General features: G+C 39.3%; 1 protein-coding gene across 5 annotated transcripts in view; it reads right to left on the bottom strand.

The window, feature by feature from the left end:
• CUNH4orf19 (chromosome unknown C4orf19 homolog) overlaps positions 1–13,406 on the bottom strand; it is a 42,632-nt gene that overhangs the window by 7,649 nt on the left and 21,577 nt on the right. For all 5 annotated transcript variants that reach the window (XM_052682358.1, XM_052682357.1, XM_052682360.1 and 2 more), the window contains one exon: positions 12,688–12,742. In XM_052682358.1, the coding sequence (XP_052538318.1) occupies positions 12,688–12,742 (55 nt within the window). The remainder of the gene's footprint in view (positions 1–12,687; positions 12,743–13,406) is intronic.

Below are 13,406 nucleotides of genomic sequence, written 5' to 3'. Positions count from 1 at the left end.
CATAGCTGCTGTGTAGGCGCTGTTGCCAAGAATATGTTGCCACAAACCTTCTTTTATCAGCCTGAAGGGATGGAATTCAGAAAATGCCAAATCTGAATGGTGTGGTAGGACAGTCCAGCCGAGACTGACAATGTGCTCCATAGTCTTCAAACTGATACGGGGCCTGGTGTTACTGAATTGAAAGAGAAAGGATGTCATCTTCTCTGGCCTTACTCTGTAAGTTCAAGCCTTTGGCTTAGTCAGTGTTGCAGTGTCACAGTCAGAGTTGACTTTTCATGCTTATAGCAGTGACACCGCATCTCATCACTGGTGATGATGTGATCCAGGAAAATGTCATCTTCAGCCTTGTATTGGTTCAATAGGTCAGGTAAAACTTGCATACAATGTTCTTTATGTTCCTGTGTGAGCATTCATTGGACCTATGTGACACAAACTTCGCGATATTTCAGTGTTGCCACTGTTGTTTCCAACACACTGAAGCTGATATTGATCTCTGTACACAGTTCCCTGGTTGTAATCCAACAATTCATGTGCCTGATCTGAGATGTTCTTCATTTTGTGGTGTGACAGCTGCGTGGCTGCCTGGAACATGACTTGTCTTTCATATCGCTGTCACTATTGTTGAAATGCACCACCCACTGCCTCACTGTGTTTCCATCCACTGTTTGGTCTCCATGAATGTTCAGCAAGCACTGATGAATGTCAGTGAGTGAAATTATTTCCACATGGAAGAATTCAATGACACACCTTTGTGTCATATGCACTTCCGTGTCAGACACCAGTTTGCTCCTCTGCTGCCACACAGAAACAAAATGTAATGGAATATTGGCAGGAAGGTTCAGCCTTTTCTGCCATACCAACACCATCTGCTTCTTATGTCATGGGACAGCATTATGAAATAGGAGGCATTGTTTTCAGAACAGACCATGTATATTATAATAGTATTTAAAGCCAAACTTGGGAAAGGATTCTGAGGAACAAATTGGTTTCATACCATGAAAAGACATGCTTTAATCCTACTTATTTTGTTTTATGTAGCTTGTTCTAAAGACTTCCATACTGTATTCATAGCTCCACTAACAAATAATAATATGAAGAGGCTCCTGTCTTGAGCAGTTTAAATCAAGCACATGATATGCAGATTGGCAACAACAACCAAAAAGGGTTAGAGAGCTCAAGCAATGGATAATTATGTTATCTCTGATCAAGTTTAGAAAGACGTCTAGAGTAAGTCATTATGTTCTTTTATGTTGTTGAAGTTGTTCAGATTCTCGTAGTGTGGAAGAGTGCTGTTGCCTCATGGTTTGCATATTTAGTGCCAGTACTTGCTTCTGTTAATGTAAAAATATTTTTTTCCCCTTTTTCTTCAATGAAAGAGGCTCACATTGTTCACTAGCCACTCCTGCTGACCTTGAACTGACCATACAAAAGATACTCTGGTTGTATTTTCTTGGCAACACCTTAAATCAATGTTCACAGAGACCAGGAAGACTTGATGTTAAGAGAGTGACTTTCTTGCTTTGAAATACAGTGATATAGGAATACAACAGTTCTAAACCAGTTGGGAAAAGTGCTGCTCTGTCTATTAAGGATGCTGTAACTGAGTTTAATTAGGGGAGAGCAGAATGCCAGTTGTGTCAGACAGATACTTGCTGAAAAATGGAAGGATGTTAAATGTTTTGCTGGTGGCACCCCCTCTGAGGGTGGAAAGGGGCTTTTCTTTGTGTGAGACCTTGCTGTGGATGACAAGGATGTATGATGTCTGACTCCACAAATGTAAGCTTGCATTACAAGCTGCAGTATGCTTTAAGAGAAGTATGCTTTGCTTTATCATATTTGAGAAACACAGCATATCTGATTTTAAATTATGTAGTAACACAGCTTCTACTGCCTATTTAAACTGTACCTGTGCTATGAAAAAGAAACAGGCAAATGATAATATCATAAAAAGGGAAGGGCAAGCATTTCAGAGAGATAAAAATTGTTTGACAACCTGTCTTGATATTCCTAGAAGTTTACATGGAAACAGAAAAAAGGCCAATCTCAACTTCTGTTTATGGGATGTTATATTTTGATTCTGTCTTTATAAATATATATATATATACACACACGTATAATCTCTTCAGGCAGAAAGATGAGGAGAGCAAGCACTGTATTATTTTACTTTTCTAGTAAGTCACAAATATCGTGACTCGGTGACTTTTGATCTGAGTCATTCTTCTTAAGTCAATTTTTTGATTGTTTATTTTTTCTTCCTTGCATTCTGATTTTTTTTATAAGCTTTTGCTGTTTCTTCAACTTCTCACTTTCCTCTATCCTTTCCCACTCTAAATTACTAAGTGATGTGCTTTCACTTGGATGTGTTATCTTGGCTATTGAAACTGAATTTTGCATCCCCCAGTGGCCTAGGATGCCTCTTTCTGCTCTCCTTTCCAGGTAGAGGTGGTTTTCAGACTAGACCCTGCTGGGATAGGATGAGAATAACCTCAGACATCTGTGGCATTTGACAAGCTTCTCCCAATTTGAGTGGTGTGTTTTGCCTTCTGTGCTGAGGAGGCATTCTCATCTCAGCAGATTTCAGAGGCTGTCCTCAGTGTGTGCCAAAGGCTGAAAAAGGATCAGGTGTGGAGGAGGGAAGTGCAATTTGTTACTGAGGGGAGGAGGCAGCAGAACAATTGGTAACTGATAACATTAAAAAAAAGCATGGAGAGATTGTGGCACAGATGGTAGAGCAGAGAACTATAATTAGAAATTTAGGGAACTAGTAAACATACTCTAGAAAAAACACCCTCCTGTCATAGAGGAAGAGAAAGATAACAGAAGAAGGTTATTAAGGAAGAAAGAGTAGGGACATAGCTACTTTAGCAAATCTGTGTGCGGGTTAATAGCATCTGGGGAAAGTGTTTTACTTTCCATAAAGTACAGAGGACTCTTCAAATCTGTTTTTATCCTGACCTAACTCTCTATTCTGAGGGCAGACTGTTTCCAAAGAGAGAAAGAATTGTTCTGGGCCCAGAATCCCCTTGTCCTAGGGGTTCTCCAGATCATTTCTGCACCTGTACCTGAAAGTTATAGTCTAAGTTAGTTAGAACTGACCCATCAGTATACAGGTGACAACAAAAAAAATTGTGAAAAGTAAGACCATGTAGCATGTCTAATGTCTTTCAGTGAGCATCTGGATTCATTGGCATCTCTTGTCTTAGTGTAGTTATTATGGAGGCAACAATATGTTATCTGCAGTGAGGTCTCTGCAGTAACACCAATAGCTGAACTGAAATCTCTACTTTCCTTTCCTCTGACTGATTCTTAGTCTGATGATTTGTATTCAAAGTTCTTCAGGGAGCAAATCAGCTGTTCCACAGCATCTCAAATAAATGAACCAACCTGGGGAGGCATCATAATGTGCTTCATTACAGAAAATGGTCCCACCTCATGAGCTGGATTTGCCTGTTAACTTTTCTGTATCTGAATTGATTTCAGGCTTCTCGTTCGCTTTCCTTAGCTGTAACACAGACGTGTCACTTTCACACTCAGACCAGCCTGCAGTCCAGCCCCAGTGGGAATGCGTATCTGTTCCATCCCAGTCACACAGTTCCTACTGTCTGCACTGCTCTGCAAGCAAGGGAAAGTTGCAAGTGCTTCTGTGGGTGCAGCTTGTTTTATCCTCCTGTTTTGAGAGTGGCAGACACTGAGTTTCAGGGCAAGGAATGTCAATGTCTGCCAGAAAGAGCCTTGTACTATCCCTCTGCCAGCACAACATTATTGCCAAGGTTATATCTGCCTGGCCTATGTTACTCCTCCCTCTCAAATGTGCTCTTTTCATTACTTGACAAACAAATCTGTGGAGCTGCTCAGGTCTACCAGATCCTTTTGTCCTCTTATGAGGCCTCATTTACCCACTGAACTGTTTATGTGCATCTCTAGTCCAGCTAACTGATGATAACTTGTCAGAAGGGACCCACTGAAGACTCGTAAAATTTCTTTAGCTACAGTAGTAATTTAGGGCAGTCAGCCTTAGTTATGTATGTCTATTGGCATTCTGCTTGCACCTTTCAAACCAATTCCTTGTTTTTCATCAGTAAATGTCATCATTTCTTGAATGCAAATTATCTTTCCTATCTTATCTGTAGCTCTTGAGAAGAATATTTACATATTTTACAAAGATTATTCTGTTAGAATTGAAAGGGAAGGAATTGTGCAACACATGTGAGTGTGTGTTTTTGTTTTGAAAGGAATTTTTAGAAATATCACCAAAAATACTTTTTTTTTTTTTTTCCCCATGGAAGTTTTCACAGTTTTGTTAATACTTCTTCATTTTTTTCATATAATATAAAAGTAGAAAACACTCTATGGCTTATTTTTGTCAAACCCCAGCTTTTGGCAAGGAAATGTCAGGATTATTCAATTGTATTTCTTCAATAGTAATAATTTAAAAAGCCAACAATTCAGAACTATTATAATCTCAGTCCCATTAATGGACATGGCGTATACCTGCTGTATCTGTCACTTGTTGCCAGCCAAACTTTTTTCTTGTATCTGTGCTTAGTGGACCTTTTCAAACATCTCTCTGACAGATCCCCCATTGATTCATTCAGATTTATTCGCACTATCACTCTTTTACTTGTCTCAAACCTCCTACATTTCCATACATTTACATGAATCCTATCTAACCTCCACAATTCGATCATGCTTTTTTCCCCGACTCTTCTCTTTCTTTTCTCTGGCCAAATTAAGTTGAACTCAATTGTTTTCTGCTGTTCAGTGCAGTGGCCTGATTCTTTTTGTTTCTGTGGCTGAAGTGGCAAACCTTTGGAGATGTTACATGCTAATACTGCACACAGCCAACAACTGTTTGCTTCCGTAATGGGAGAACTTGTACTCATTATGCTCTCTAGGGCATGAGGTTTAGGGTTGTTTCTGTTTGTATGTAGGAACTTAACATTACTATATATTCTTATTCCCAATGGAGTCATGAAAGTGGTTTAAACTTGTAGGTTTTCTTTTTTCATGGGAGAAAAGTGACTTTGTGTTGTTTGTTATCTGGGAATTTATACACCTGAAATATCAATACTTTGTAACTTGACGTAGATTTAAGTCTTCTGCTGAGAAGATCTGATGGCACAGAATGTTGTTTTTCAGCATCCATGAGAAGATAATGGGATCCTTAAAGGACAGTGCTGTAGAAGCAGCGATAGCAAGGGTGAAAACCAAGTCACACATGAGGTTTCTGATTAGCTCAGCCCTACACTTTCCAAGAAATTAGAGCAATGCAACTTAGTATTCAGAAACACTGGAGTAATAAGCACTTGTCTGATGAATATTGACCACAGCAGCAGCTGATCACCAGGCTGTGGCCAACTCACCATGTAACCAGCGGGTATAATGTTATCATGACTTTAACATCTATCTGCAGGATGGCAATATATGTACGTTTTAAGTGCTTATCCAGGAAGTTTGCAATAATAATTGACAAAAAGTTGCACTTACTGTCCTCATTCTGAGATCACATTAGCATTACTATGTATGCAAAATAGTGCAAACTGCCTATTATATGCTTGGACTATTAATAACAGCATCCAAGGGAGAGTCCAATCTTCTAGCTGAGAGGTGCATCCACTGTGTGGGAGTAATTATGTCTTGTAATTGTTTCCAAGTGCTGAGGAAAACCATCTTGCCAACATGATGTCCAGCTACAGTCTGATGAAAAACAAAACTGGTGGGCAGGATGCTCAGAGCAGTGAAAATACCTGCATACATTCCTAGTTCTACTCAAAGAGCATACAGAAGGTCAGACTTAACCTGATGCTGCTGCTGAAATCAGAAAACATACCTACTGGTTATCTCTGTGTATGTGGTCTTAATACCAGCAAATTTTACTGGTATGGTTGACAATGGCAACACGTGCCAGTTGTTCCATGCCAGTAAAATACCTTACCATACAGTAAATACCTTAGCTGGAATGGGGAGAGTCTGATTTGGTATAAATGCAACATCCACTTATTTTTTTCTTTACTGCCACTCACTACCTATGCCTTCCATCTTCCTGCTGTGTTTTCGTCAGGTCCTGATGATATTTTTACCTACACCTTACCCCTTCATGTTTTTGTTTTGTTCAGGCAGCTGTTTTGCATCAAACTGAGATGTAGTGGCAGGCAGACCTCAAGGTAGGGAAGCGTGAGTGCTGCCAGCCCAGCGTGAGCACACCTGCACTTGTTTGCAGGTGTTCTGACCAAAGGGGAAAGTACTGAAAAGTACATGCTATCAGTTTTACAAAGGTGTTTTGTTTTGAGTTGTAACTGTTGGCTATTGCCTAAGCAGATCTTCCACAAAGTGTGATATTATGCATAACTATGTTAGGTCCTGCTACCTCCTCCCCAGAATGTCCTTGTTCCCAAATCAGCAAGGTCAGACAGGTCTTTTGCCTCTTGTAGTGGCTTTCTGATGCTGCTGGTCAGTGTGTCATGTCCCTTGTTTTATTTGCTTCACAGATGTTGCCCTTATGCTTCATAGTGACAACTTTCCGTGCTCTCCCACACACTTACAGAAGAGATGCACCCAACTTGGCAGGTGAAACCATTCTGCTCACCTGATGGTGCTGAGCACTCAGCTCCAAGCTTATCTTAACGCTTGCTCACTTTCCAGCATGTGATCCTGGTGCATGTTCAATAAAGGCAGGCAGCAGCAGTGCTTGGCCCTGGGATGCACCCTTTGGCATCCCACTCGTCCAGGAGCAGTGGGCCTGCACAGTCCCTGCCCTGCTGCTGCTGTCCTTTGAGTGGCACGGGAAGCTTTTAACATGTGGTTGGATCATTCTTTTTTCCACCCTGCTGACGTTTCTTACTTTAAAGCCATTCTTTTTCTATTTGCTCACTGAGTAATCTCTGTGGCTTTTTCTTTAAACATCTCTGAGAGGGTGGAGCTCTCTGTGAGGCCCCTGTGGTCTAGAGCCCTGTGGTATGGAGCCCATACTGATTATGGGGTGTGACTTAGAGGTGATCTCTGTGGGTTTTTTTTTCCTGTTACACCTTTTCAATTGATTTTAAATATTCATAAGGCTTTAAGGGAAATGTGTGCTCTCTTACTAGTTCCTCATCACTCGCACCATTCAGCCACAGAGCATTTCCCCAGCCATGATTTACCATACAAAATGTTTGTTTTATTTTTGATGATTAAAAAAAGAGTTGAGTAAAGGGCAAAACTCTCACAACCATTAGCCAGTTTGCACAAAGGAAAAACAAATATAGCTTGCAGCATACAAACACTCATTTCCTCCTCAGCCGAGCTTATTCCCTACGTGTGTTTTTCCCAAGTTTACATCACTCTGTTGTTTAAGCTACTGACATTTATATTTCCAGTCCTTTAAAGCTGTTAATCCTATGTATCCTAATAATTTGTTCTGTTGAGATGCCTAAAACCCCAAATTGTATTTAGGGCCATATTGCGTAGGCGCAAACATAGAAATGCATTGTTTTTCAAGGAGTGTACGGTCTAAATATGCGTCAAGGTAAAAAAGAAATATAAATAATTAAAACAAAAAAGGGGTGTGTAAGCAGATGGTCATGTACGTGTGAAAGAAGCAATCAGCAGAGACACTATATTTGATTCAGTAATTGTGTTAGGCTTGGCGGCATGGAAATCTGTGTTTGGGGGACACAGCTGGAGTCTCAAAATAGCTGTAGACAATTTTATGTAACTAACAGTCTCACTAAAGTGTCTCTTTGCAACTTCGTACTTTGGAGAATGAATTCATGGATTTCATCCCTTGGTCTGAAAATCTCAGTTGTACCTAAATGTCTTTTTAAATCATTGAAAATAGAAATAGCCCTAGGAATAAGTCCTGAGCGTTCTGTGCAGCATGCTGTCCGGGCTGTGGCTTTGATAGCTGTGAGACATGGCTTTGAGGCTGAGCGTTAACTGGGACCAGGGCTGCTAATTTATTAATTTATGAAGCAGTTTGCTAACCCTTTGGATACTATGTAAAAGTAAGCTCTGTCTCCCTGGTGGTTTTGACTGGAGGTTGTTGTGACTGCTGTGTTTTAGGTTGAACATTATGCTCTGAGTCTATGTGAGATGTGGCCTTCATACTCCTGCCAGGGTTTGTAGCCTCAGCAGCCCCATAATGTTTCAGTTCACAGGAAATTTGGTGGAGTTGCATCCTACAATAAAGGGTTCACAAGCTCTCAGCTGGTGGGAATCCAGCTGGGGCCCTGTTACTGCAGGCTTGCATGCATATAGACACTTGATTAAAACCTTTTTCCTCTTGGACTCCCTGTTCTATCATGTATTTGGCTGAACAGCCTTTCCTCATGCCTGATACTGATAGTCTGCTTATTTTATGGTTCCTAGATGAGCTCAGCAGGAGATATTTTCTGACACCTGTTGAGATGATATGAGCTCTGCCTACAGCCATCAAAACATCCTTAGTTAGTTAGAAAGACACCTGTGGACATCCAGAAGGGATTGTGGATTTCAGCTTTGGGTTTGGGTATTTATAGTTCACCAAAGTGCCGCTGAGGTGCTAAAATGAGTCCAACTAGTCACAGAGTTGAAATACTAAATCTCTTAGAACATACCATTACCATGGCACTACTTAAAAGGCTTTTGGCTTGTGTGGTATGCAGTATACAGCTCAGTGAAATGGGGGTCTGTGTGAGCTCTGAGGATAGGTTGTTTTTTATGTTAGCTAGAGAATCTAGGCCTCCTAGAGTAGCAGTGTTATGAGTAGAAACTGTATGGGCAGTTGTTCTGTGGCTTTCCTTCTTGAAGAGAGCAAATACTTCATAGGCTTCATAGATTTGATGAAGCGAATCATTTTCAAGAGAAAAACATGACTCATTTTTCTCATTTACTCATTCTTACAAACCAGCTCAAATTCAGTTAGAGCAAGCAGATTGTCACTGTCATGCCCCTAATCCTTACATGAAATTACACGGCAGGTGCTTAGATTGTAAAGAGAGGTATGTGTATAGATAAATAAGCAGGTCTTAAACAGCAAACACACCCATAGTAGTCTAAATTTTTGTGTTCTATACCTGTGAAACCAATTTTCTTACTGGTAAAATTGTCTTATTTCTTCCTATGTCTGGAAACAGAGCTACTGAAGTTCTGGTTATGAAATCAAATGGTTGTTTCTCTTCTGCCTTCGGGACTACTCTAAGGACCAGCAGGAAACCATTGTGCAGAGAATTTGGGTAGATGAAGGAAGAAAAGTGCATAGCAATTGATGTATGCCATCAATGTCCCAGTTCCATTTTTTGAAGTTTATTTTAGGAAACAAGGGAGCTTATAAAAATGTTGCAGTAAAAATAAAATATTATAATTCAGAAACTTTGTTCTGTGTTCACATCATCCTAGTGTATCTGTTAAAAACTGGTTTTTTGCTCCTAAACATTTTGGAACAATTTGAATATATCCCAAAATACTTCTCTGTTCCCTGTCTTCTTGAACAGTTTCTATTCTATATCCTCCCAGAAGGCTTATTCATAGTTCTTGTGAGAAATATCTTCAGTTCAAGATGTTACCTAATGACGTCCTTGATGCACTGCAGTACGTGTTCTCCCAATTGTATCATCTGAGGATCAAGCACCTGAAATTTGAGCTGCTCTATCCAGATTTGCGGTATTCTGTAACTTTGTAACTTCTTCCCTATCCTAAAAGTCCTGCAGACCATGAATCTGTTACACTGCATCCATGTCCTGTGATCATGTGCTGAAAGCAGTGGAGACCTTCTAGTACTAAAAGAAGTTTTGATGAGTCCCTCAATTTAATAGTTTAAAACTAGTTATCATTTCCATGGGAAACTCTGGAGTTTTTTATGCATGTCCTTGCTCTTTAGTCTTGTTTTTACAGCTGATGTATGTACCGTATCTCCTGGCATAGAAGCTGCACACTGTTCAAAATTTGGTGATTTTTTTTCCCAGTAGGTCCATCAGACCTATTTTATAAATATGAAGGAAATGACCTAAATTAAAGGTCTCTTGTGATAGCTTTCTTACAGATGCTTCTAGTGCTGCATATATAGCTGCAGAAGTTATTGACCTTTGGATTGAAGATGAAATGAAGAAGAAAGGCTTAAAAATGTTACAGACTTGATACATTTAGGTCGCAAAGAGTAGACAGTATAGGAGCATGTTGCCTGTTTCAATACATTAGAAGCTGTGGTGTTTTGTATGAGCACTGGGAAAATTTCACAGTTGCTATGAGATGTTAAAGGTAGCAATAGTTAAAAGGCACAGGTGGTGAAAGCTAAGATTTAGCTGAAATTAGAAAAGACAGGTGCTGAGATTAGAAAGGTACTTTTAAGGAAAACAACAGTACGTCAGGGTCTGAGCTTCTATCCAGCTCCTGACAGATTTACACAGCTCTGAAAGTAATGCCTCCTATTTACTTCCATGGAAATAACAGTAGACACAAAGAGTACAGTAACACTATTTGATGGGGCAAATTCTCAGCTACAATACACTATTTTTCAACATAGTCATCATCATTAGCTATACATTTTTTGCCAGCAGTCCCTTAGATCCTTAACGGTTCAGGATCTGTGTGGCAGTGTGAATACAAAACAGATTCTCTCCTGGCTGTTATATAACTGTGATGTGACCTTAGTTTTCTCTACTCTCACCAGAGGGGACATGGAGAATGCAAATAAGGACAGAATCTGCCTTTCAGAATATTTATTTCTTCTGGGTCTGAAGGAACCAGAAATTGCACATGTCAATTTTCTTTGTGGCACTGACAGGAGAGCAAACAAATCCTTTCACTTGAATTTAATGTCAGCACATCTGGCTGTGGAGCTGTTATTTTCTCTCTTCTGACTCAACAATCACTTTCCTTAGTCTTTCATTTGCAGACTCAGCTGAAGGCTTGGAGCTTGTTTAAATACAGGAGTATTTCCTGGATGTGGATTGATTCTTAATAAATATTTTCTTTCTCTCTTTTGAACCTTCTGGAGTAATTTCATTTTTATCATGTCAGTTACAGGTATACAGGATCAATGAGAAATTCTGCTGTGAAGAATGAAAAATATTGGGCAGTGAATGTCAAGGCTACAGCCTACTGCCACAGGATGAAGTCTGGGGGAAAAACTAGGCAAACCTGGCCAGTATCTAGCTTTATTATGTAGTTACACCACAGATGCTGTCATGTAGCTGCCACTAGCTTGCAGCATAGCAGCACATTTACACCAAGATTAATCAAGCTCTTGGATCTTAGGTTTCATCCTTTGTCTGCTGGAGGCTGTTGCCTCTATCTGCCTGTAAGTTCTATGCAAAAACCAGGGAACAGCATACTGGTCTTCAACAACAACCTGGGGGCTATCAATAGCAGAACCTTTAACAAATGTTGTTGTAAGGCTCTGAACATTTAGGTGATCTATTCACATTCTATTCACAGAGGAAGAGAAAGAGATAGTACAGACCTCATGTTTTGAATTGCATGTTTTTTTTTTTTTTTTCTTTTAGAAAGAAAATAGTAAAGCTTATGAAAGTAAGGATTAAATGTAAGTGCACTTACATATGAGTTAATTTGTACCAATAGAATTGGCATGCTGGCTTATTGAAAGCTTTTTTTTTGTTTGTTTGTGAAGCAACTTTGGGGATAGACAAACAGCTTTTTTTTATTATTATTTATTTCTTTTTTCCCATTGAGTTTCTGGCAGTGGAGATAAAGAGACACTGCTGGAATTTAGCAGGCCCTTATCCTTTAAGTATGTAATAGTTTTTTAGCTAAGGGAGCAATATTCTGGAAGTAGGCTCAGATGTCTATGGAGATTGCTTCAAATAGATATTGCATTTATGCCTTTAGGCAGGATTAAGGCCAGGTAGGATATGTGATCTCAGCTGTGGTATTCAATTCTAGCTTTATGTCCTCAAAATCATTTTGTCCTGAATATTTCAAATACTTTTGGTTTGTTTACATCATCCCAAATATTGCTAGTGGCAGGCACTGCAGCAGTTGTGTACTTGCTCAGTGTATCACCCTCTCTTAATACCAAGAAAATTGGATAAAGCCCTAAGCAGTTAGCATGACTCAGTAATTCTAATCTAGTAAAACAAAAGAAAAAGGAAACAACAACAAAAAAAAAACAGCAAAAAGAAACAACACAGAAAAACAACAAATGGATGATGGAGCGTGCTTAAAATTGTCAGGATATTAGGTTTGATCTGTTAATGAAATAACCTACAGCTCTTAGATAGGACAAGCAGTTAGATGTCAGCGTGCTTTCCTTTCCCTCTTAAGCCAAATAAATTCTCTTGTTTTCCAGTTTGTTCTCTTTCTCCAAGTACTTCTTTTTTTTTTCCCCCCATTTTGTACTTGTTTGTTCTTTCCATCACCTTTTGCCTTCCTTTTCACATTTTCTCCTATTTTTTCACCTTTGTTAACTAATTTAAAATGAGACAACTCCATGTTCCTGTATTTCCTTTTTACAGTATTCAACTTCTTCTAAAATTGAAAGTGGAAATGGGTAAGCTTTTATTTGTTACAACTGAAATGTTAGGCATTGGAAAGAAACACAGTTCAGAACCTGTTCTGTCACTAGTGCTCGTAGCCACAAAGCACTGCTGGAATATAAGGTACTGCATAGTGAAAATGAATCCAATGGTATTGCCTGCTGTGGAATACTGAGGCTGTGATAGTGAATGGCCAGTTAGTCTTAAACCTACACTAGGAGAACAAAAAAAGTTTTACCTTTCAGATTGTACTCCATCGACTGCTTGAAAGATTTGGTTTAAATGTCTTGATCCTGCAATAGTAAAGCAATGCTTTGTGAGTGATTTCTTCATGTCCACACAGGTAGGTTAATCTGAAGTACAAGTGGTCTATTGCAAACAGTGTGGAAATATAGCATCCTCCTCTTCATTCTGTAGTAATTTCTTAGTTTAGGCAATGTTCAAACAAATCACCTGAGCAACACACTCATCCCCTTGAGCTGGTCTGGAATGCTAACCTGCTTAACGTGAGAATGAGCTTGCTGGCTACAGTGGATTAGGGTTCATGTGAAATGTTTACACTTTAAACAATAAAACCAGAAATTCTTCAAATATTATGGGATTACTTTTTCCTTTGCTGGCAGCCAGGATATTTATAGCATGTGTCAAAACATTAACAAATGCTTGTCAGAACTTTCTCCTCTGGATTTTTATGAACGTTGAAATGTAAGAAATGCCTCTGGTGTTGCACCTCGCATTCAAGGTACCTGGTGAAGCTACTGTTCTTGCAGATGTGTGTGCTTCAGGCAAAATGGAAAATTCAGTGAAATGCTTTCTATTAAGAACTTAGAGATAAATTCTTGAGATAATGATATAGTTAAAACTGAAACATTGTAGATGCTTTTTCTCCTTAAAAATAAAAAATATTTTCTGCATTTCTTGTAGGGAGGGAGGGGGTGTGGCCATATGGATCTTCAC

Source organism: Tympanuchus pallidicinctus, unplaced genomic scaffold, assembly GCF_026119805.1.
Source record: "Tympanuchus pallidicinctus isolate F22 unplaced genomic scaffold, pur_lepc_1.0 scaffold2, whole genome shotgun sequence".
Classification (NCBI taxonomy): Eukaryota; Metazoa; Chordata; class Aves; order Galliformes; family Phasianidae; genus Tympanuchus; species Tympanuchus pallidicinctus.
The sequence above is the reverse complement of the archived record's forward strand: the minus strand, read 5'-3'. Positions and strand labels throughout refer to the sequence as shown.